The sequence below is a fragment of the Antrostomus carolinensis genome, unplaced genomic scaffold (assembly GCF_000700745.2).
Source record: "Antrostomus carolinensis isolate BGI_N321 unplaced genomic scaffold, ASM70074v2 scaffold1677, whole genome shotgun sequence".
NCBI classification, from domain to species: Eukaryota; Metazoa; Chordata; class Aves; order Caprimulgiformes; family Caprimulgidae; genus Antrostomus; species Antrostomus carolinensis.
Genome location: NW_010325116.1, coordinates 136,450 through 162,584, shown reverse-complemented (window position 1 = coordinate 162,584; position 26,135 = coordinate 136,450). Strand labels below are relative to the sequence as shown.

General features: G+C 36.1%; 1 protein-coding gene across 1 annotated transcript in view; it reads right to left on the bottom strand.

Annotated features, from left to right (window-relative positions):
- The window catches only part of LOC114818710 (lipoxygenase homology domain-containing protein 1), a gene marked incomplete at its 3' end in the record, with an annotated part of 103,062 nt that overhangs the window by 31,318 nt on the left and 45,609 nt on the right, over nucleotides 1-26,135 (bottom strand). Inside the window, exons 10-19 of the mRNA XM_029085727.1 lie at nucleotides 23,983-24,137; nucleotides 23,276-23,354; nucleotides 20,164-20,245; nucleotides 17,990-18,045; nucleotides 17,813-17,845; nucleotides 11,077-11,246; nucleotides 4,679-4,898; nucleotides 3,188-3,342; nucleotides 1,610-1,823; nucleotides 59-249 (exon numbers count right to left, since the gene is read on the bottom strand). Coding sequence (XP_028941560.1) covers nucleotides 59-249; nucleotides 1,610-1,823; nucleotides 3,188-3,342; nucleotides 4,679-4,898; nucleotides 11,077-11,246; nucleotides 17,813-17,845; nucleotides 17,990-18,045; nucleotides 20,164-20,245; nucleotides 23,276-23,354; nucleotides 23,983-24,137 — 1,355 coding nt within the window. The remainder of the gene's footprint in view (nucleotides 1-58; nucleotides 250-1,609; nucleotides 1,824-3,187; nucleotides 3,343-4,678; nucleotides 4,899-11,076; nucleotides 11,247-17,812; nucleotides 17,846-17,989; nucleotides 18,046-20,163; nucleotides 20,246-23,275; nucleotides 23,355-23,982; nucleotides 24,138-26,135) is intronic.

The following is a 26,135-nucleotide window of genomic DNA, read 5'->3' as shown; positions in this document are numbered from 1 at the left end:
TGGGTTATCATCTACATGATTCTTAGGATTTTCTTTCAACAGAGAAAGGTTGAAGTACCTTGATCTGAATTGCTTTTCCTGTAACTTGAAGTGGCAACTTTTTGTGACTCAGGTTGCCATAGAAGACAAAAGAAAGGCGTATTGGATCCTCTTCACTGCTCAATTCAGATCCCGTGATGTCCATTATCCAGAGACCTGATGACTTCATGTTGATTTCAGGCAGTTTAGGACTAGAAATCAATCTTCTACCTTTAAAAATTATCAGAGAAAGAGGAAAGATGACAGCATGATAGAATGGCATAATATAACAAGATAGTGGCCTTTATGGTACACAAACAAAGCTCTATTTGTAGGTTATGTTGTATCTATAGCAACAGTTCACTGAGAATAACACATCAATACCTTCATTATATTTTTTTTGCCAAGAATTTAACATCTTAATGTTCTTTCAGTGTTTAAAATTTAGTTTCAGAGGTATTTGCTTGATGTCAAGGCATTTTCCTTGTCATGTTTAGAAGTAATTACTAAGAGAACATTCAGTCACCTTTTAGAGGTCTAATTAATTATTCTTAAAAAAAAAAAAAAAAAATCAGTGTTACTGACCCCACTTTATCATTTCAAAGCCCCAGCCATATGTAGCAGGTAGGCACCTAATACAAAATGAGTAATACCAATGAACTCCACTTGTAACTAGATCTTACCTAGCAATATAACATGTGCTGTAATAGTGTGAGACTGACAGGTAAACCTATAATAAACAAAAATATTTACCAGATCCTCAGAAGATCAATATTAATATCTCCCTCTCTTTTTCTTCATTAATTACTGTTATCCTTACTTTTCATTTTGTTTAAACCATTCTGTAGGAAATGCAAATGATGTAATGGAAATGAACAGCTCAGTAAAATGTATTTGCTACAGCTCAGAAAAAACATGCAACTGAATACCTGCATATCTGTTATGTACACCTTGTGTTTTTAATCTGTTTTACTCTCTCTGGGCAAACTTTTGTAGCTCATTTACTTTACATGGAATTGTTTTCACAGGACTGAAGGAAGGAATCTTTTCTACTAGTTCTAAATGACCAAATGTACTACTGTAAGTGTTCTTTTGCCAAGTACATCCAAGTTTAGAGCTGCACAACGTGTGGTGTAGTAGGCTTGAAATGAGTAGAAACTGAGCATACCACAGTTGTTGCTTTGTGCTGTGGAATAACACCACAGGTAAAGACTAGCATCATTTCACTAAAGTAACTTTTCTCTGGATTTCAAATGAGCTCCTAAGCTACCTGAAAGTAGTGCATAAAATTTAAGCTTTTTATCCTCATGAGGCACACATCCAAAAATGCTTTAAATCTTTCATTTTGGAAGGTCAGTGTTCCATACACAGCACATTGACAGGCTGAAATTTGATTAACTTTAGCCTTACTAGATGTGGTTTTGCTATAATAGTAAGATCAAACCAAAAAATCATATTTTGAATAAAATAAAGATACTATAGAGATCTGTAAGAGCTGTAGCCAAATTTAATATATATATATTTATATATACACATACACACACATATATATATACAGAAACAGGCAGGTTAGTTTTGCAGAAAAGCTTACCAACTGTCACAATCTCACAAACAGTCTCACATAACCCCAGATGAGTATCAAGCCAGTTCCAACATGGGAAGACCCATTCTTTATCTGAGTCTTGTGATTCCTTGACTGTTACCATCTTGAGGTACATCCCAGCCCCATAGCCTTCTCCATCATGTCCTATGACCACTTTTTGCAAATGACTGAGAGAAACAGCTTCCACCAAAAATGAATCCACCTGCAAAAAAGAGAAATACTTAATAAAACAGAGCTTGAAACCAAATATGCTTGAACTTCAGGGAAAATGTAGTCCTGGATTCAGCTGAGGATTTAAAATTTATGTCTGTTTTTTGGCAATGTTTAGCATAACATCTCCCTCTGAATCAAAGGGAGCACACACTGATTATACCTAATATTGAATCCCATATTCATCATTAAAGATGCATGGTAACTTCATTTGATCTTTGGATCGTATTACAATAAATGCATATACCTCAGCCTTCTGAGAGTCAAGCAGTTATGACAAGATTTTGGTTGTAATCAAATTTATATCTTTCAGGGTACTTACAAATTCTAAAATTTGTCATACAAACCTGGATATATAGTAATAATCATAAAGAAAATGTTCACTCCAAGATAGTTTCTAAATTCTTCTCCAATAGTCAGACAAGCCTGCCTTTTTGTTTTTCTTACAAAATGAAAATAATTTTGGAAATCACAAATGGGGAAAAGAGTAAGCAATAGAAGAGAGGAAGTTAAGATGAAGGTGGGGAAAAAATTGAGGAAAAGATGAGAGATGGGAAGGGAAGCAGAATGGAAAAGGCAGAGTAAGAAAAAGGAGAAATAAACACGGGGAGTAGTGGATGAGAACAGGGACAACAAATCCAACAAGATTAGGAAAAATGTGAAATGCAAAGAAAAATTATATACCTCATTAAATTCTTCCTTGTTTTGCAAGAAAGCTAGGTGTTCTATACATGGCCTAGACTAGGGTGAGATGGACCTGATGATAGCTTATAGAGGTCAACAAGTTTATAAACAACTGGAGTTTAAAAAACAATCTCTAGGATTGTAATTAACACCATCATTCCAATAAAATATTAATTCAATAGCAGGAACTTACTAACCCAGATATCAGGACAACTAAAAAAAATACATATATTAGCAAAGTGATCTCTAAAAAATGTAGTACTTGCCTAATTCCTGTGTATTGTCCCTGTTACACAGTTTTTTGTTGTTTTTTATGTGGGATTTTGATTACAGAAACATCATTGATTGCAAAAGTCTCACAGTAATTTCTGTAACTCATTTCAAATCACTAATTTTTAATTCTTTGCTACCTGTGCTGCCCTATATTTGGAATGGAAGAAATAAGATCACAGAGGTCCTCCCCTGTAATCTGTTTTCTGTGTGCTCATGTTGAGCCTTTATCATCACTTGGGGATCTTTTTCTACGGGAAAGAATTAACACTGGCATTGGTCTGCTGTAAATAACTGGAAGATAAATTCTGTTTCCAAATTCTTGCCCATCTGTAGCAAGATGTGACACTTAATGCAGTACTAACCCCTGCACATGTAAGACAGCATTTTTTGTGCCATTACCTTATTCCTTTGAAATTTTCTTCTTTTTGCTAAAGATGTATGAAGTTTCCTCACACCTGTATCCCCTCTTTTACCATAGAGGGTGATATAAACATTTGCAAAAGTTTCGGCTCCCCAGCGGTCCCCAATATGTACAGAGACAACGTACTTATAGACTGTACAAAAAGAAAAAAAACCTTTAGATTAAGTACAAGATGTACCTAAAAGAAAAGAGCAACACAGAGTATTTAGTAAGACCACTGCTTGTTTTCATTTCTGCACCTACCAAAAAATCTGTCACACAGTGACTAAAATAGTTAGGTCACTCTTTCTGAATCCGCTTAATGAAGACTTTCCATTAATTCCCTTAGAAATTCAAGGGAAACTGAACTTCAACAATTTAGACTTATGCAGCTTAGAACTACTAATATCTAGAAAAATTCTGCCCAATTCTATTTCACTGTGCAAGATCTCATTTGAGTTTGTTCCAGGACTATTAGAAACTGAATTATCTTTGCAGTAGATAACACGGATCAAAGAATAAGACACTACGTAAAGTTCATGTAACTTAGAAAAGCAGAGATGTAGCATAGCATCTGGATGCACGGCATGATAAAAATAAAAATTTACAAATACAAAAAATTGTATAAAAATTTACAAAATGCACTTATTAATTTAGGGTGCACGACAAGAACTATAAACTTTTTGCCTTTACAGTGCTCCTGTATAAATGCACTCCTACACAGTCAGATTGGATTTTCTTCTGACAGAGAATGCATGTGATCATTATATTGCATATTATATATTGCATATTCATACAAAAAGAATAACCAAAATTTTTCAAATGTAATTGATAATGCACAGTCCTGCTGAGTTAACATTTAACTAATGTAATGCTGTCGTTTCTTTTAAGGTTGCAAATAGGTTTGAGGTAGTCAGGGACCAGAACTTACAGAACTTTACTTCAGAAAAGTAGTCATGTCTCTAATTACTTTTACCTCATACTTAACTGCCAACTTTTCTGAATAAATGTGGTACTTCTAAAGGTCTTCACATTCAAAGTGCATCTCTGAATATACTCTGAAACTCTTAGCATATCAAAAAATAGTCCTAATAGAAACAAGAAAATCTTTTGTCCAATAAAGATTACTTCTGATACTTGTGTTAGTAACTAAAGCTATTATAAGCTAAGTAATTCAATAGTAAGTCTACTACAAATCATTTCCATGTCTTTGAACATTTGCTTTATCTTTAAAAAGTATAATTATATTGTGCAGTTTTGCCTGCTTAGAACGATACGGAAGATTTATCAACCGTGAAACCCAATATGTGACTTAACTGGAAAATTAAAATTTCTTAAGTGATCAGCATTTTCTCAGTGCATATATGAGGACAGTTGCAATAGAGCCACCGAAGATATCAAATTCAGACAACGTCCTGTATCATATCTGTAGCATGGATTTATTTTCAAGAGGTCAGTTTACACTGTTTATATCTTTTCACTGTTTTTACCTGGTAAAGTTTTTTGGTCCTCACTGACTGCAGGGAATTCCTTCACTAGCTCCTTCTCTTCTCTGTTAAGAGGGAGCCAGCATTTACAGTCAAAGTTCAGCTCTTGTTTTGTATGTAGCTCTTCTAAGTGAAAAGACTTCAAATGCCAACCCTCAAAGCCTGGCACATCATCACAGCTGACCCGAATCTTGTATACATCTCCCAGATCTCCAGTCTCAACCTGCAACAAATAGCATGAGGAAGAGCATACTGTCAGGGCTGGTTCACTTACAAAGACTTTCACTTACAGAGGCTGGGTTAAGTATGATGAGGGCATCAATTCCTCTTTTTCACGGTATGATCATGGGTGAGATTGTCTCCCTTATTTTCTTCTGTTCCTTTATTAGTACTGTAAGCATTATACTCTACCATTAGGGTAAGTCAAGGTTAAAATTAGAAACGTGTACATTTAAGCTCTTCAGACAAAAGGTAACATGTAAAGCTTTGACCCTACTGGATAAGGGGAGTATTAACTTACAATTAAAGGTTCTGATACAAGCAGTCAAGTGAGGTATTGAAATTAATTGTAATTACCATGAGCCTAGAAAGTTTTAAGTAAATTTTTATTTGCAAAATGATTGGATTTAGAATGTGAAATTACTTTATAAACAATTATTTGGAAAAGAGAAGGGATAATTCTGCATCAAAGTAAATAATGAATATTACAAAAATAACTCTGTAGAATAACACAGCCCTGTTCCCATACTACTTATGGGAAATTCAATATCTGGTTGCTGATTGTGGGCTTCTGTGAGATCTGGTTAAACATACAACCTAGGGCTATGGGAACTGGGATGATCAAACTGCATCAAGCACTAATGATCTGCATGACATTAACCACTGCATAATAAGACTTCTAAACACCAGCAAGTGGAGTGCTGCAGCCTTTCACTGGGCAACTGCAAGAAAGACAGGGTGGAAAGTGATTTTTGAGTGAGAAAAGACAGAACTATTATTTTTAAAAGGTAACAATTATTTTTAAGAAAGGTCAAAACAGAGTATGTTGCGAGTTTTCTCTTTTTTTCCAGTCCAGTTACAACATAAGCTTTGGCGAATGTTGCCAGGAAATAAATCCTTTGTGCACCCAGCAGCACCACAGTAAGAAACTGAAGCTAGTCTTACACAATCAAGCTCTGGGACCAGCAGCATCACCAGCAGACCGGCTCCTAAGACACAATACAGAGCTTCTAATAGATTAAGTTATTCTGTTTCTCAACAGAGCTCTGCATTTGACAGCCCTTCATTGCTGACCTAGCTTGCTTAAAGCTATTTCATGTGCCTTTGCACAGTGGACACATACAGGTAGGGAAGTATCAGCTATCTTATTCTTATTAGGGAAGAACCATATAAAAATTGTGGTTTTGTCATTTTGGGAGAGAGTTGACTACCCTCATTAATAATTGTTATGCAGAAAACAAATAGTAAAACATCAGAGCAAGAAGAGGAACGGTTAATTGAAAATAAAGCAATCTGCTAAAATAATTTTACAGTAGCTTAAACTGTGTATAATATAGAACTTATGAAAAGAGGCCTATGGTAGGAAGGAATTGCACTTGATGACTTAAAAGATCCCTTCTGGGCTGAATTTTTTAAAGGAAGTATTACAAGTGGTTGTCATGTCACTCCTACAAAATTTCAAGATTCAAGGCATTGTTCTTTAAAGACCAGGGAAGAAATCCTTTCCACTGTCTGTATAACAGCCCCAAGGCTGCAAAGAATCACTCAGCTTCTGAACTGTAACTCCACATAACCACAACAGCCACACAGTAGTAGCTTTACACTGAAGAATAGGGCACCGTTGTCCTCTAAGCCAAGCCTGCCCTGCCTGTCTGTGCGCCATTGTGCATACGGAACTTAAGGCTGTCCCAGAATACAATGCACATGTGAGGGGATTTATGCCTCTTGGATCTACCACATCTTCATAGATTTCTGACTTGTTCTCCACCGTTGTGCTGTGAAAAGGGAAATATGTGGGCAGAATTTCATGTCAAGAGTTTTTCACTCATGCTGCATATACTGCAAAGAACCTCATTAGCTATGGTTAACTGTGGTCTAATTCTCCTAAAATATGCAGTCATCTCTTATTAAACTTGATGGGAATTATTTGGGTTCACTGAGAGGAGAATGCATAGGTTCTTCACCCTACTAAACTACAGTACCTTCACAGGCAACAAAATCATTGCTGCTTCTCTTTTAGAACCAGACTACTGACTTGTAAAATCACTGCCTACAGATTTTCTTTCTTGTAGGTGGTCCCCATGACTGTATTACACAACTACTCTAAATGCTGCGCACAACTTCTTCCATGAAGTTCTCTGGCTTGGAGCTGCAACATTACAAACTTGCTTATTTTTATATGACAGGGCAAGCTACACCTCACATTTTACTTTGTCTTCTGCTACCCAGATTTGCAGTTCTCTGGGCTTCTAAATGGTCATGAAGACATGTTACAGTTCTTATAGGAAATGAACAGATGAGATGTGTAGGAAAATAATTTCAGAATACAGGACAGACTATTTAAAAGCCACTGTTTCCCTTGTTTCTAGAATCACAACTTCAATTAATTCTAGGACTGCCTTTGAACCAGCATGCACTGGTAATCATATTGGCTATGATCCATGGAAACGACAACAACTATTTTCAGTTGAATGTATTAGATATTTCTTCCTTTTTCATGGGTTTATTTTTTTTTTCCCCAGAGTTCTGGCCATTGTTAGCCTTTCTGTTCAGCTCCATCGTCATAGCAGAGCACTGACATTACATCATTCTTGTAATCCTTTTCTGAGCAATTGAATATGATCAGTTTCCCTTTGGAATATGATATCCTATCTTTGATCTCATAATTGTTTTTTTCCCTTCATTGATGTCTATTAATTGATGTAACATGACCTTCAACGCAGAGATAGACAAATAATCCATCACAAAGTATATATCCAGTGGATATCCTGGATTTAAGTTTGCAGAATGTTTGCAGAGGAGACCGTACTTTGTTTTTTGTTCATTATTATAATTTCCTAATTATTTTTTCCACATTTATTTCTTCTGAACAGCCTTATGTAATATTCAGTACTTGAAATCTGAGCTGAGTTGGATGTGACTTGTCATATACTAAACAACACAATATTTTTTTCCATTGCATGATTGAAGAAGCATAGTTCTTATAATTAAGAGGATGCTCTGGCAAAGCCACTGGGGTTTTGAACCTCCCAGAGACAGGTGACTGATGAAGATGATTAGAGAATTTAATAATATTTTAAATCTTTTCCTTTTTAACTCACATGCGGCTTCTCCAAAGACATCACACCTAACGTAATTAAAGCTTTGTAAAATTTACTGTTTGGGTGTGCATTTTAATTTAATTCTTTATCACTTCCTTGTTAAAAAAAAAAAAAAAAAAAAAAAGCATAAATTATTCTAGTTAAAAGGGTGTGGTCAAAGCATTCTAAAATTCAGCTGAACAGCTTTCTGTCAGGAATTCCAGAAATCTTGTTTGGAGCATCATCTCATACTGTGGCAAACACATAGTTTTGTATTATGTGATTTGAAATTTTCTGTCACCCTCATAATCCTTAACACAAAATACATTCCATATTTGTTGTGTATTTATGACCAGTCCTACTTGCAGAGCTCTGTTGTTCATTTCATACTACATCTGCTAGTGCTTTGGAGAGTAGTTTTAGGGATCCCAGACCCATGATCTGTCAGTCAATGCATCTTTACATTTTATGATTCTCTGGATAATAGAATGTGCGTGATACACTAGGACTTTCCAAAGGCATGCTCTGACAAGCTTACTGTGGAAGTAACCAAGAAACACTGACAACTGGGAGAAAGCTATATATACTTTACAAATTTACTCGTTCCATGTGAGATCAGCAACTGATTCCTATCATCACCAGAATATCAAGGGGAAAATATTCTACTACAGCACTATCAGTTTACTTTCATTTTCCCAGTTATTTTTCAATGTGTTTTTTCACTGGAGATGGCATCGTTTCGTGTCATGCTATCTTCAGTGCTAGAACCCCCAGCAGATTCAATAACATTGACACATTCACCTATTTATTTATTAGAACTAAGGTATTCTAATAAAATTTATTCTTCTTTAAGCATCTCACCCACTGTACTACAGATGCCTGAGACCACTGAAACCTAACAACTGTACCTGATAGCATGCTGCTATTTTATCTCTTTGAACAATTTATTCTTTACGCTTGCTACATGCAATTAAACTACATCTGTTCTTTCATAGGAGTTGGTTAGAAATATTTTGGATCAAATAATCATTCTGAATACTATACACATCTGTGCATATAACTGTGTGAGAGCACCTGGAAAATCAGGAATTTGCATGCCTTCTTGTCCTCAGTGTGCAATAAATGTCTCTGAGATCAAAATTAAGCTTACTATTTCAAAACAATGTGAGTTGCTTATAGCACATAACCTGTTGTTCTTTTTACTGCACTATATTACTAAGGACATTTGTCTAGGACCAAGATCTTGGTGGTGTTTAAAAGTTCATTTACTCCTGCTTGTTGGAAAGCTGAAATCACAGCTTGTCCTCCTTGATATCATGCTTTTGCCTCCAGCCTGCTACTGCAGTGGGAGAACATGAGCAAAGCTTCTGCATTCTTCTGAAGATCTTTAATAAGAACAGAGAAAGGGAGAGCAAAAAGAAACTGGGTTTATTAGCTGAATCAACTAGATAAGATATGAAGGCATTTATGGAGGCATCTGTGAATCTCCAATGCTCCTTTATATCAGACCTGCTATTCTGATTTCCTTAGAATTCCATGAAAACTGTAAAACACTTTAAGCAATGTGGCAAAGAGACAAAATTTCATGCACAGTAAACAATGCTCAAATAGTATTAACTTCTTCATACAAGCCAACAAAAACAAGGACACTCATAACTAAGGGGGAAATATAGGCACTAATCCAAAGCCAAGGCAAAGTAAGAACAAGCATTTAGAAAGCTTTGGGGTGGAAACCCAGTGCAATGGATGTGGTACTATGGTACCTAGGATTGTAAACTATGAGGGACAACCAAAACTGACACGTAACAGTACTAATTTCTCCTAGCGTGATCCTCAGTCATTGAAATTAGGCAGTCTTAACAAGGAATACATTCCATTTTGGAAATTAAGAACAAGCTGGATGTAGCAGAGGTCTGCTTTATGGAATGATACTTGCCAAAATTCAGCTAGCCAGTGTCATTGCTCCATATATAGGTTCTGCCTATATTGACCTCCTCTTTAGTTTATGTTGATGGCTTAGGAAGCTCCTTTTGTTGCTTAGTGTGTTTCCTGTCTGTTTTCTGATAAGCAGCAGCTTTCTTGTCTTTAACAAGTGCCATTTATCTTTTCATTTAACCCCTGTAAAGTTCCTAAATTTCTTTAGTTTGTTATTTAAATTAAAAATTCAGCCTAGATCATGTCATTATGATGAAGATTTGACAACATTTTCTAAATGCAGTTTTGCCATTGCTTTTAGAATGTTTATTACAGCCATTGAAAAGAATTTCTGAGCTTTATACAACTGCCTTGAGTTGTAAGCTATTTCTCTCATCTCACACGCTAGAAGCTGCACTTCATGCCTAACAGAATTTGCAGTGACTTAGCCTAGAAAGCCAGGACAGAACCTGAACATTAAAAAGATGCCTCAGATGAATCCTCTCAAAGCAGCAGGGTGTGTGTCAGATGTACAGGTAGCCAGGACTGTGTTAGGGTTCAATTTAATATTGGCCATGTCTGTGCTATTGCTTCAGGGTTCATCACACATTGATATGCATGAATGCATTCTCCTGTGATTTATGATTATCTAGAAAAATCCCCTGCCTGCTGGCCTGAGAGACAGGACTATTTTGGGGAGAGTGGAGACTGCTTTACAGGGACTGATATAAAGGAAAGAAAAGCCCACTTATGTCCTCTGGGAATGCTGTCTAATCCTTCATCTTCTGCATTCTCAAATAATTGTATATTGTCTTTTGTATAAACTGCAATTCAGGAATCTTTAGAGAATTAGAAAAAAAAAATACAAGACAAGCTGATGAATGCAATAAATTACACAAAATGGTCATTTTTCTCCATGATACATACACTTGAAGATGCTGAAAATTCAAAGAGATCACTGCAGCTAGCTGTAATAGAACAGGACTATCAGCAGAAGATGCCCCAAGATCTAAAGTTATATTATTCCATCCTTGTAAATAAATATATCATTTTTACCAGTCAAACTAACATTCCATATATCTATCTGTCTATCTATCTATCCATCTATATATCTTTTATACACATATTTTTTGGCTCAAGAGAAATGTCACTATAAGCTCTGTGTAGTACTGTATGTTTATGACTTACAATGAATTCATCTGTTGCTCTGGGTATGAAGCACACATATCCTGGAGTTTGTGGAGAAAGCAGAAGCTCATCACTTTTGCCCTTTGAGCCATAAATCACAAGGGTCCTTTTACACTCTTGTGGTCCTGGGGAATCTCCATCTGTTTTAACCTGCACTCTCCACTGTTGTGCTAAATAAAATAAAACCATCACATTTTTAGTACCAGTGACAGAGAGTAATAAATGTTCTTGTTATTATTCCAACAAAGAATTTAATGGTTATTATGAACTTATATCACATTTTATAAAAGTAGACAAATAGACATTCCTTCTCTTGAAGACAGTTATAACCTCAATAAGATTGAGAAATATAAGACAACTGTTGAAATGGATATGCAAGCAGAAATTAAAACCAAGGAAGCAGGAAAAAGAATATTTGGTTAGATTTGTGCGTTCTTTATAACAAAACAGTTGCTTTAATTGCAGTAATTAATTTATTAAATACCTGTTCTTAAAGTTTTTATATGTAACATGAAAAAGAAAACTAACATTTTGACGGATTTCTATGAGATCCATTTGTAAGAACTGCTGGCTAATATACAACTAGTTAAACAATGAAACTTAAACCTATTTTCTCAGATTTTTATAACCCAATTTGTTGTTTTCAGTTGTTCCTTTGCCAGATCAGATCATTCATTAGGATTGAATCCAAAATTTAGGGAATTTCAAAGAAGTCTTTCCATTAACCCATGTCATGGAGTGGGACTTCCAAAAATTCTTTTTGGTAGGTGACCTGTACTCATAACATTTGAAGTTCAGAAGGCAACCAAGAAGCTACAGAAAATCATTCCAGGTGTGGAAAAAATACTGTGTCTTAGATGGACAGCATAGATTAGAAAGTTATTTAACTGCTTGAATGTCAATCTTCAAATGAATTATTTGTAGAAAAGACACTTAATCTTGCATGGCAAAGGGAACTTAACAGTGGAAGGAAATCCAAAGCCTATGTTTACACTGTGACAAGTACTGTGTTAATATGATAATTTGCTAATGAGATTCATATAAAGGAGAACTATTTCATGATTGTGTGTAAGCTTACAATGCAATGCAGTGACAAAATAAATTTTAGAATACTTTAATTCAGAAATAAATTGAATGTGATTCTTTTTCTTACAGCACTCTGTAGTTTTTTCTTAGTTTTCATTTTCGTCCACCTACTTGGAGATGGAGACTGGGTGAAAACCTGATCTGGTTTTTGTGCTTTATGATTTTTCCCTTTTTTCATAATGTTTTCTTTAGCTAATTCTGGTTTTCTCCTTGTTAGAGAAGCTTTTTCTGCTTTACATTTGGCTGTTCCCTGACTCTTCTGGGCTCAGCTACAAAACAGCAAGCAAACATCTCACAGTCAGTCTGCTGAGTAACACACTAGCTGAAAGGATCCTTCCATCTGAACTCTTTTTTTGAGGTCATTTCCAGGAATGAGTCAGATGTAGTACGTGGAAGATCCACACTTTGCCTAATGAGGAACTTTTGTTTTTTGATATATGTGCCAGCCTTGAATTTTATCTCCTTGTGCCAGGTTAGCATGTGGTACCCTTCAGGGTGTCACACCTGGTGAAGTTAAGCATCGTTTGAGCTTCTGCTGTTCCTGAACACTCTGAGGGTTTATGAGCAGATTCAAATTTTTACAAAGATTCCCAACATAGCCTTGAACCTCTTATCCTCTCCAACCATGCCCCATTTTGAAGGCTGTTCCAGGAACACAGCAGAGGGGACATTAAGATAATTTTGCATTACTCTGTTTCCCAAGTGAGCTTTTTTTCTTCTCTGTAATATCCCTCTGCTTCAGGAGAGAGCAAGCCCCAAGTAAAGAGAAAGCACAGACACATAACTGTCTGTTCCTTGCTCAAAAAGGCAGCAGGTTTAGAGAAGGTATTTCAGGCAAGGTGATGTATTTTAATTAATATCCATGCCTGTGTTTTTAATTATTGTTTCAGAAGAAAGACTAAGCCATTGGTTGGGAGCTTTCCAGGAAATAAATCAGTGCTTAACCAATTTAAGGTCTTTTAGCATCTGTGACCGTTTGTTGTCCTACATTTAGTTTTAATGCTTTTACAATTTGGTAGCTGAGCTAATCCAGACTGACTGCATTTTCTGTCAGTTCAGCAAATTCATTTAACCTGCTCATTCCAGAATAAGAAAAAAATATTTTGTTTAATATTATATTCACTTAGACAGCTACTTGGTAAGGATGGTACAACAGACAGGAGACTGATGCCCGATACCTATTGTGTTCAGTGATTTCTCTACCTCTTTTCAAGATATTTTCTGTAAGACCTCAGTAAATTCTGAAAATCAGATAGTTGGGCTTGAGTAGATCATCTTATGGGTTTCATATGCATGGCCACATTAAAAAAGATACTTTTCCCTGATACTACTGAACTGTGTTAGCTTTCTCTAAGAGCGAAAAGTGCGCTAGTGTACTATAGTACTTTTAGCTTACGTACAAATGTACAGTAATTTTCTTTGAGACATTAGTATGATGACTGCTAAAATGAATGGTGGGGGGAAACAGGCTTCTGTGAAAAAAATCTCAGAATCCTTTCTTTTCTAAAATAATATAACCAAGGATCTGATTTCACATTACAAAGATGTATCCAGAGATACATTAGAAGCAGGGTCCTTTTCCTTTCAGAAAGTCTTGTAACCATTACTTTGGAACCTGAAAAATGCTTGTAGCAAAACTGTGAAAATCAAATCTTCAGTGAATTCTGCACATAGCAAACTAGGCAAGGTAAAACATGAAGTAAACATTTAGCAATATAATTCAGAAAACTGAAAAAAAAAAAAAAAGCAAGGCTTTTTTTCCATTTTTAAAATATGAACAATTTATATGTTTTTACAGGATTACAACCATTGTTTTTACAATACATTATTCCAGGATTTTTACTCTGGTGATTTTTGGTCTTAAGACCTACAATGGCATTCACACTTCGTTAGCTGTAGGAGCAAGTTGCTTACTTCCCAGAGATTTTAGTAATTTGTGTTGCCTTGAGGCAGAGGTCAATCTGCTTAATTTATTTTATTTTGCTAGGAACTTCAGTCAATATATAGAATCATAAAATCAGAATTGTTTTGGTTGGAAAAGACCTGTAAGATCATCAGGTTCAATCATAAATACCAGCATTGCATTTTAGAAGCAGGACCAATTCAATTACAGTTTGGGAATTCTTGATTATTTTTACCACATTAGCAAATATTGGCAAGGTAGGGAATAATTTTTTTAAAAAAGGAAATAATAGGAGAGTTTACTACATATTTTCTCTTTTCTTATAAATATTCTCTATGCCTTAATACCAACAACCTTGCACAATACAAGAAGCCCAGAAAGCCAACCGTATCCTGGGTTGCATCAAGAGAAGCATGGCCAGCAGGTCGAGGGAGGTGATTCTCCCCCTCTACTCTGCTCTCATAAGGCCCCACCTGGAGTACTGCGTCCAGTTCTGGAGCCCCCAACATACGAGAGACCTGGAGCAGCTAGAATGAGTCCAGAGGAGGCCACGAGGATGATCCGAGGGCTGGAGCACCTCTCCTATGAGGACAGGCTGAGAGAGTTGGGGCTGTTCAGCCTGGAGAAGAGAAGGCTCTGGGGAGATCTTATAGTGGCCTTCCAGTACCTGAAGGGGCCTACAAGGAAGCTGGGGAGGGACTTTTTATAAGGGCAGTTAATGACAAGACAAGGGGAAATGGGTTTAAGCTGAAAGAGGGTAGGTTTAGATTAGATATTAGGAAGAAGTTCTTCACTGTGAGGGTGGTCAGACACTGGAACAGGTTGCCCAAGGAAGTTGTGGATGCCCCCTCCCTGGAAGTGTTTAAGGCCAGGCTGGATGAGGCCTTGAGCAACCTGGTCTAGTGGAAGGGGTCCCTGCTGATGGCAGGGGGGGTGGAACTTGATGATCTTTAAGGTCCCTTCCAACCCAAACCATTCTATGATTCTAAGATCCACCCTAGAAATATCTATTGACTGAACTCCATTCTTCAATGTTGAACTGTATTTTACACACCACTCACAAAAGCCCACAGTACCACAAAGCACCCTACAGGAACCCAGCTCCTTTTAACTGACTGCATTGTGATCTACATTGGAATATACTATGTCTTTTCTCCATGCTTAGAGAGAAAATCTTTTACTATGTTCTATCATGATACTCTACCTATTCTGAGGTAGAAAAGATAAAACAGAAAGTGAAAGTAGTAAAATTTCCCTGTAAAGTAGGAAACCTTCAGAAAGTGACGTAAAGTCCTGCTCTCCCTCAAAAAAAACTTCATCATTTGAGAGCTGAGAGCAGCTATCCACCTTCCCTAACAAGGCAGTTCTTTTTGCCTTTTTCTCTTGCATCAAACATACAAGGTTTTGATTCAAGAGAATACAAATAAAACTGTTCCTACACTTGATTTGCCATAACATCTCCATAAAGGTTGCTGGGAAAATTTTATATGGCATACTGCATTTTGGAAGACTCAATAACCAGCAGCAGTCTTCACAGGGATCTGGGATTTATGCTTCATTAAAGACAGCATAATGCCAGTCTGGCTGAAAAAGGATTGAGAACCCCCAGTTAACCTGCTTAGCAATGGTGACTTTCAGACTCCCTTCTTTGGCTAGGTGGTTGAACATCTTACTAGTTTTATCCAAAGAGAATGAGATTTCTGACCTTCAGAGTGACGGTTTTGTTTTGTAACCTTTGTTATGGACCTTACCTAAGCACATTGATTTTATTCTGAAAATCACCAAAAACCACTGAATTATGCCAATCAACTTTTTTATGACTTTCCCTGAAGCTCACTTGCAGAGTGCAGTTCGTATAGAATATGACAAAATGAATGCATAAAACATTGGCTCCCTAACATCAACACTGCTGCTTGCCTCTTATTCAGTAAATGTATATTATATAGAAAGTTTTTGCTTCCACTGTGAGTAGAACTGCTTATTGCTAATATATACTCTAACATGTGAAATCTTTACTGCTACAGCTGTCGGGAGAATTTAAGGCAATCCTAGAATTTTCTCTTATCAGCTCTAACCCTGGCTCTGTGTCATGATGGACTGACATAAAATTGAGTACAAGACACCTTTCCAAACCTCTTTTTATTGTTAACCTCTTATAAAGCTCAATCTGTTCACATGCAAGGTCTATGAGATAACCAGTACAACACCACAAAATAAACTGTGAATAATCCTGAGATCAGTTCTGCCCATCATCTTTTTTACATAAGGCAAAAAAGCGCAATCGCTCACCTATCTCATTTTCCCACTGGAATGAGCCCCTGGCTAAAGAAAAGATGCCTAAAGAGCAATACAAGCTAAGCTGATGCATAGCTAATTGGCAGAATAGTTCCTAAAAATGTTCTTCTCCTGTATATCTTCATTATTCAGAGCATCTGATCTCAACCTAAGAAATTAGCACACACTCTTCGGGTCCTCCTGGACATCTTGACAGTCTGATGTTTCACAAACTGATTAATAATAAGCCACTCCTTTCTCCTCATAGTCCATATATGGTTGACACGCACAGGCTCTCAGCATTTTGTGCATCTGTTCCTGTTTATTATAGCACAATAAAGAATGAGGCTGCACTGGAAAAAAATAGATTAGTAGTAAAATATAATCTATTTTCTGAACATAAGGTGAAATAGATATTATGGCTGCATCTCTGAATTGTGCACTAAGCAAAATGCATAATCCAATTCCAAGTCACTCTTGTGAAAATCAAACTTCTCTGTGGGAAAGCCTTTACTTACCAGAGTTAATCAGTCTCCTCTTGTCAAAGTTATGTTGCCACAGAACAATAAAGCTGTTGACTAAATTGCTTGATTGCATGCAAATAATTTAGTTTTTGCTGAAACTGGAATTAGATCAAAAGATCAGGACTCATCCTAGAGAAGGCAAGTCACTGTTTCCAGAATCAAATGTAAATGTTACTTTTTTAATTTTAGTTTCTCCCATAGAGTTTCCAGACATAGTTACAGAGAACACATATTTACAGTTAAATGTTCATAAACATACTTGTGTCAGTCTGTTTCTCTTTTCTAGTTAGGGAGAAACACAGAGATGGTATCTCAAATTTTAAACACATGGGAGTTAATAGCATATTACAGTGATGGAGCTGTCTTTGTAGGTATAAAAATAGACAGCTGGATGGGTAGTTTTTTGTTAAAATCTTTTCACTAATTCAAGCAGATTTAGTCAACTGAATACACATACTAAATTTAACTTGACTAACAGATTTGGAGTTTAAGTCTGCATTATTTCTGGCTACTTTGGGAATACCCTAATGGATTTTGACCTGAAAATGCTTCCACTAACACTTCACAACACATTTTTCAACTTGATGATGTTTGCTAGGGGACCTGTCCCTATGTATTAGATGACAGTGACATTGGTTATAAACAAACAAAACAAAAAAAAAAAACCCACTTGAAACCCTTCTCAGAGGAATTCCTGGCTGATTTCAGGACAGAATAGTAGAAATATTAAGAAAATCAGAAATGATTTATGAGCAGCATGTTTTTCTCAATTACTAATAAACGCTTAGCCCTTTCTGTAGACCACTGCCAGCCAATTTGTCTTCATTTTCTCTCACAGTTGATAGTTTACATATACGATGTGGTCACTTCCTCATATATTTGGCACTTAACACTAATTTTCAGATTAAATTCAAACAGCAAAAACAATGCTGTAGAAAACAACTCTTACCTTTAAGGAATGCTTTCTTTGAATTGCCATTTTCTAAAATATTAACAGAAAAAAAAGCTTTATTATTAATTTTCTTCTTAAGTTACAGTCTTATTCAGAAGGGTTCTTCAGTAATAACTAGCTACTAAATATACACTATATTGTTATAACATGAATTTTCTTTAACAAAGTACTTACTATTAGCAGTTAGTTCCCTCTCAGTTTTCCCATCATCTTGATTTTCATCTAACCATCTTTCATTGCAAAAATAAAAATAATAAGATTAATAATTATTATCAGTATATTACAAGTAATCTGACAATTCCCTTCTTTCTCCAACAGCATTTTTTTGTACTCTTAAAATCAAATTATGTCTTGAAACTACTTCTTAGATTGAATTTTCTTTTATACATTCATCATAATTGGCCTTATTCATATTGGGAGAATTTGGCTCACTCTGCTGCAGGCAAATAGGAATTTTCATGGTAGCTAAATGAAGTACTATAGTACTATATAAAGTACATGGTATGAAATACTAAGTATTTACAGGATCAGAGACTCAACTGTACATTTGAGGGGGTTATATAACCCCTGCTGGTCTGGAAGTTTCTAAAGCTTCTGTAGCTCTGCAGCAATGATCTGAACTTCTCTTTTTACTTTCTTTTAAACTGATGAATTTAAGGATCTTTCCTGCAATATCAGTTCACTACACACACACCCATTCTCCAGTTGATCCCCCTTGCTGGTATAATAACACTTTACAGCCTTTAACAACCTCGCTTATTTAAAAATAAGTAAATACATGCTCACTATCAACTTCTATTCTATTGGCTCCATGTTGATATTGCATTTGTTTAAACCCAAGGGTTCATAATGTATTTCACTTCTTGTATATAAGAAAACTCTATGAATAAATCTCATACGCATGAAGTCTAAACTCCACTGTATTTCAACTACTGTTGCAATAAATAGCTTGATTAACTTTTGTGAGCTAACATCTCCTCATTCCCTCCGAGGAAACAAAAGATGACTAGCAGTTTCCAAAAATAGAATGTAAAATTTGACACTGGCAGCACACTTACACTGCAGGCAAACAATGACAGGTCTCCTCTAGTTCTATATATATAATGTTTCTAATCTTTTTCTAAGAGCTTAATAATTTTTTTTGACAAGGCAGTTTTATAGATAGCCCAAGTGTCTTCATTAAGTATCCCTCCCTTTAGAGAAGTTTCATAAAATCTCTTTGTAATTAAAGAAACAATTGTCTCATTCATCTGCTCTTCCAATAACCATCTTTAATGCACATCAAACCAATTAAAAAGCCTACTAGCCAAAAAGGAAAAATAAACCAAAAACCTGATCATCAGAATAATAGTTCTGAGAAGAGCAAATCATTCTTAGCTAGCCATTTCCAGGGACCTTGTAAACTGAAACCCTAGGGGGTTTTTTGTAAACAAGTAGGCTTCCTACAGAGGAAGAGCTGTCTTTACTGAACCCACAAAAATTTTCAAGAGTTTAAGACGCAGTTCACAAAAAAACATGGAAACCATTTCAGCCACATAACCCAAACTCATAAATTCGGGAAACCACATATCACAGAATATAATTAGCTGGATCTAAATTACAGTTCTTCAAATTATTTCTGTTGTATTAAATATACTAAAATAGAAATAACACACATAAATCCTTATCTTATAATTTTTTTGTGTTATATCCATATGATTTAACTCAATGACTGGTAAAAATTCAGGTTGCTGTTGCCTCAGGTAATAAAAAAAATTGGAAAAATAGTCTGTTTCATAATTGTTAGAACTGAGACAGTCAAGCATTTTCCAATTTTGCCCATGGCAGTAAAATTCTAGACCTAGTAAGACAGACAAGTAGAGTTTTACTAAATGAAAGGAACTATTGTGGCTCTCCTTTAGAAGAAAAGTTAAAGGTCTTTCCAAAGATATATGTACATATATGTCCTTATATACAGCCATCTTTGGATGTATATAAGGTTTTCAGTGACTGAGAAAGAGAATCTGACCAAAATCAGTACCACTAGATCTTTACACATTGTACTTTTTAAAAGACTGAGAACTGAAAGCTTATTTATTTTCATGTGATCTCCCTATAATTTAGGTAAAAGAAAGATTAATGTACCTTTTTTCTATGCAACGTGATTTTGGACATTAGGCTATGACTCCCTCCCATACCAATACAGCAACGTTGTTCTTTGTCTTCAATGGCAAAATTTTGCATCTCTTGTATGTTGAAAAACTCGAGCATTGCTCATATATCTAGGTTGTGTGCACATGCCTGTTCTGCAATTTTTTCCTTAGGTTGCTGGCAGTGTAACAAATTATTTTTCTACATGAATGGCATACCTATTACAAGGAAATACAATCTCCTGAGCTTCCTTTCCTTCTTTCTGTTTGATGACAATCTTATCCAGGAACCATCCATTGCCTGTGTTGAAATGACAAAGTTTATCATGTGAAATAATGCAGGGGTTTAAAAATAAATTTAAAGAAAAAGCCCAGATTATATTTTTCCAGCAAAAACACAGGTAATATTAACACAGAGCTCCACTAAGTAGATAAGATATATTAACAGATTGGAAGTTTTATTATTCTGTGTCTCTTACAAGAGGTACTATGTTAATTCATCTCTTCCTTGCTCTGTTTTAATTTTAAGAGGAGTGGGCTTTTTTTTCCTTGGAGACAAGTATACATATACATTTGTGAACTGCCAACACCATTCACATCCCAGCCTGCATCTTTTGATTCCTTGTGATCAGGTATAAGGATGGTGGGACAAACCTGTTTATGCAGTTAACAGATCTGTGTGAAAGCTGAAGTTGTTATTGTATATATAACCATATTAATCAACAAATGATTATGACTACTACTGTATTTGCAAATGGATAGGGGCTGGAGCCTTGGAGGTTCTTTAGATGTCTAAGTGTCAGTAACTGGGAAAACTGAGGATCCAAGGGCCCAGGGCCAATAACTGGATAGACTTAGTGTCTAATGCCAGCTACTGGAGGCCTTATAGATCCATACAGAACGTATGTATGTATATATTTGTCACTGATGGACTGTTGTTCTGATCAGCTGGGGAGGGCAAAAGGATAAGGCCATTGGTGCTCTTTATCTTTGTGTGAGTGCTGAGTTCCTGTCTGTGTTAATCAGCGTGGTTGGCCATGTGCATACCTAACCGATTTTTATAAATGTGTTTGTATGTGTGCCTACTTGGAATACATACTCAGCCTTGCTACTAGTGGGACTGGAGGCCATGGAGCTGTTCAGCCTCACTTCTATTGGGCTACTGATAGTGATCTCTTAGATCACTTCCCATAACAATCCTAGTGACTGGTACAGTTCTCCTGTGACACCCTTTTAAAATGTCATGATCTCACTGTGTCTGCACCACTCACAACTTGTCATATCACTTACAAGGTTTTGTCTGATTCATACCATTATTTATCAACACATTGTAGCAAAACAACATGAGGGATGTTTTGGTCAGAAGCAGATAACTGTCCTATTTATTCTCAGGCTCTGCATCCCTGGCGGCATATGAGGCTCAAAGTCCCTAGAAGGCAGAGGTCTCTCTCCCATAGGGAGGGCTTGCCTGGGCAGTGCATGGAGCAGAATGGCATTTCCCCTTCAAGACTCCAGGCTGAGGGCACATTAGGACACTCTGCAAGCTTCTTCTGTCACCATTCTATACCTCAGATGCTCTTTCACTGGAAGGAGCCCACTAGCCTGGCCAAGATTCACCAGCAATCAGGCAGGTCACTTTGAAACAGGCCAAAAAAGATGAAAGGCACTGCTTTTGTAGATGTACAGATATCTATGGAAAATTTCTGTGGATGAGACCAATGCCAAACCCCTGCTGTCTACGACAAAATTCCTTTTCTTTCCTCATTCTTGGTGGCTGTAGAAGATTTATGCCTTGCAGTCCAGAAGCCCCAAAGAAAGCATATGTTTCATGATCCTTTCAAGATAGACTCCAAATCAAGGCTAGAGACCTTCTGCCCTATCACTCAGGCAACTGATATGATTAGAAAAAAGGCAACTCCATGTTTAAAGGAACCCTCTTTCCTGCCTCTCAATCCCCAAAAGACTGGTTATCTACATGGCTTCTCTCCTGACTCACCATCCTTTTCCACCTCCCAAGCCCCCTGGTCACCTCAGGCCAGGCTTATCTGGACCTAGTTTTGGATACAGTTCAAAAGAGGTCTGTGAGATCTGTCTGTGCTGAGTACAATTAAAAAATCATTTTAATTCCCGAGGCATAAATTTTGTTATACCTAGAATTCAATCCATTGTCCTGTTCAAACAATCCTCCAAAACATAGATTTTGAAATCTGTTGTCAAAGAACAAGTTAAGGTAGCTGAGTCTGGTTGCAGATTTGTAATGCTTATTGTGTGATATGTCTACGCTGCCTATTAAAGGAGAAATGAAGGAAAAGGGCATGGTACGAGAGTGAAGGTAGGTTCCACCACACGGTCTTCTGTGTTACACCTTGGCCTACGAGGATGTGAAACTCTCAGATATACAATCATCCATATTGCCGAAGGCAGCAACCTCTATAGAGCTACAAAGATACAAGAATCAAGTTTATATCCCTTACCAAGCCTGCACTAATAAACCTATTTCTGTAATAGTCACAAGTCTGCTCAGAGCCTTAGATAGTACAGACAGTCAGCAAGATGGGTGTTGCTTGAGGCCATTTCAGAACAGAGTAGGGTAAAAGTGCTTTTCTCATCTAGTATCAGTGTGGTCCTGAACTACTTTAAAAATCCTTCTCTTCACTTGACTTCTTCATAGCCACTAATCTGCAAACATATTTACGGTATTTAAATCTTCAGTGCTTTTTAATGCTAGCTTTCTCTTCATTTACATCATTTCAGAGATGTACAGCTCAAAGGCCTGTATCAAAAATTTGTCTCATCACAAAATTATCTCTTTTTTTTTCTGAAAAACCTACAAGCTGAATGCAATGTTGCTCACTGAAGCAGCTCCACATTGACTTGCACAGATTAAATAAGTAAAGAAATCTTCTACTGTTGCTCAAAGCAGTAAGGAAATTATGTTATAGGTACTCAAAATTCATGTAGTAGTGAAATAGGTGTTGAATGTCTTTAATTCTGTTCTGGTCAATCTTCAGTCTGTCTAATGAAGGATTGTTTTACCTGTGTGAGCAACAATTTCACAAGTTTTTATATGAAAATAAATAGTGCTTTCTTATAAATAAACTTTTTTTTCCACAAAGAGTGGAATGACAATATTTGACATTAAACTTGTGTCCTTTTTACTATCCATTACCACTGTTTTTCATTGTCTCATCACAGTGACCAGTCTGTGGGGAGACTTTTATCACTGCAAGACCTTCTGTCACATTTTGTATGAAGCATGCAATATAAATAAAGTGCATTGTGTTTAAAAAGGACTTGAAAACAGATTGGTCTCTAGGAAGCTAAATCCTACCTGGACCAGCTCCATCATGGCTAATCAGAACTTTGTCCAAGTCTCCCAGTGAGACAGCCTTTATGCAGAAAATATCCATCTGTGGAACCATACAAGGAAAATTATAAAGGGCTTGAACACAGCTGTTGCTTTGACTTTAACAGTATAGAATAGTTTATTTTTTCCCTCTTTTTCCTGCAAAATGAATATAGGTGTCTTATATTGGCCCTGGCCAGCCAGTGAGGATCTTTTAAAACTTTCTAAGGTGAATAACACCTTAAAATTACTCCATACTTGATTCCTTTGGTATGACACAAGGATCAGTTTTAAAGAATTATCTGGTCATCTCTGTATTACATTTTCTAGCCCTATCTGCCTCATCAAGATGGGAAAACGTACCTGGGAATAAGGATTTAGAACTTTATTCTAAAACTCACAGTGATCTGTTCAGGAGAACAAAAATGTTACTGTTACCATGTGTGCAATATAAATAACCAAGAGTACTCAAATTCTACTATGCAATGCTCTCGGTAAATGATTGATTCAGCAGATAAAAATTATTCATATGATGTAACTCTGTATGTAATTTTGAATAAAGAAAACGTGTGAGAAAATGGCAAACTGCTTGAATAAAACTTGTAAATAAAAAAATATTTACACTTGTTGAAGAAACAGTTTGCTAGCCATAGTTTACTCATTGTTCAGAAGTAGCACTGTTTTTACTTCACCTGTCCATGTCGAAATTTTACATTATTATTCTTAGATCTATGCAGCTTTCTTTTGCCAGTATCTCCTCTTGTCCCAATGAGGTTGATATAAACATTAGAATCTGTTTCAGCACCGAGTTTAGCACCCGTGTATACATGGACCTCATACACCAACACTAGAAGAAGAAAAAGCTTGAGATTATATTTGTAGTTTGCACATGATCCAAAAGCTTTCCCAAAAAAATTTTGCCAGAAGACTTTCAAATTTGGGAATAGAGAGAGCTATCCATGCATATGTCACTCCCAGGTTCAAATCTTGTAACTCTCTGCACAAATATATGAAAATACTAAGCTTAAAAAAATACTATGCTGAGTATTGCTGTGCATTGCTCAGTAAAGCAACCCATCAAGCAAGTGTTCCATAGTGCTCCATTTTCTTCTCTCACTCCCTGTTGAGTATTCATGATTTCAGGATCTAATTTGCAAAGTCTTTCTTGGCAAGTTATTTGGAGACTACCTAACTGTGCCTATTCATGGTCTCAAACAATAGCTATATTTCACTGTTACCAAGGAAGGCATTTTCAACCTCCAGATTTGTGCAAAACATGCTCTGGGTGGCTAACCTTCGTTTCATCTTAAAAGGAGAATAGCAATCACAAATCCTAGGGTTTTTAGATTTTCACCTCACATACAACAGCGGGCAAGCAGATGAATGGGCTCCCTCATCTAAAAAAAGTGTACACTCAGCTTGTTTTTGAAAGTTTCAACATTTATCACTAGTGGATGCTAACACTGTTAAAAACAGCTGACAGTTAAAATATATTTACAACTTTCTAGTTCCTCTCCTTCTAGTCTAGACCAAAGTCTTACACACAAAAAGTATGCACTTATTTTCAAAGAATTCTGGAATATAATTCAGAATTACTGTATTAACATATTTTGCACCACACTAATATTACCTTTATAATTATCCAGACTTGCAAACTTCTTTTGAAAAAAATTATTTGCAGTAATGACATACTATTACATTTCATTTCAGTTTTTGTTATTACAACTTTAAAAAAAAGTTTTCCTGTTTACATTTTAATAGCAATTTTTCCTTGCAGTGTTTCTATTCTAATCACAGCTGGCCATTTCTGCTGCTATATAGTAGATCACAGAGGAGATTATTGTTTCACTAATGGGTAATTTTAATAGTTCTTGGGAGTGAAGCAAGGTAGCAGAAACCCTAACAAACACAATTAAACACTACTTTTAAGAAGTAACTAGGATGAAAACAGAAAATTATAACAAAATGCTTTAAACTGGACGATATTCTACAAAAACTAATTAAAATACTATTATGCTTATGCCACCAGATATCTAGAACCTGATGACATTTTCTTAAATTTTTAATTCACTTGATCACAAGGCAGCTTATAAAACTCAAACATCATGTCATCCACCATCACTGAAGAACAGCAATCTCTGGTTCCCAGTGGAGAAGCTAAACAGGTAGTAAAATAATACTGCAGATACTTAAGGGAAAATATAGTCCCACATATATTGAAAGATAGGAAGAAAATTATGATGGATAGACTGTATGCTTAAACAAATTAAAATATTTCTTTTAACCCGTATCAAATTATCCTGGCAAAGGCAGTGTCTCCAACTCTTTCTTACTGTTACAGCTGTGACTCAAACCAGGAGTTGTGTCCCTTAATCAGTTTTATTATTTTCTGTAACTCCAAGCATTCACTGCAGCTCTCACATCCATGCATTAGTGTACCAACACTTAGCCTGTGCCATAAAATTTATCTCAATAATACACACACATCTCCAAAAACTTGGCAGGTCCTTATAAAAATTAGTTTCAAGATTTTTAACATAAAAACATCATGTTAAAATGAACAGTAGATATGGATGGCAAGTGACAAAGATAAATGGATCTGATAATTAGCATAATTAAGCTATATATCCAAATGACATTTTGTGTCATAACTCAGTATAATCATAACTGTGTGCAGATTAGCAACAGGAGAGTGTAAGACAAACAGAAATTGTTCAAAAGACAGAGGATAAGGGCTGAGAGCAAACTGTGAAAGGAAATGTGAAACGAAGCAAAGAGCCAGACTGATCATGAAGGGGCAAATTCCTTCAGAGTGTGGCAGGAGAGAGATTATATTTCCAAAAGA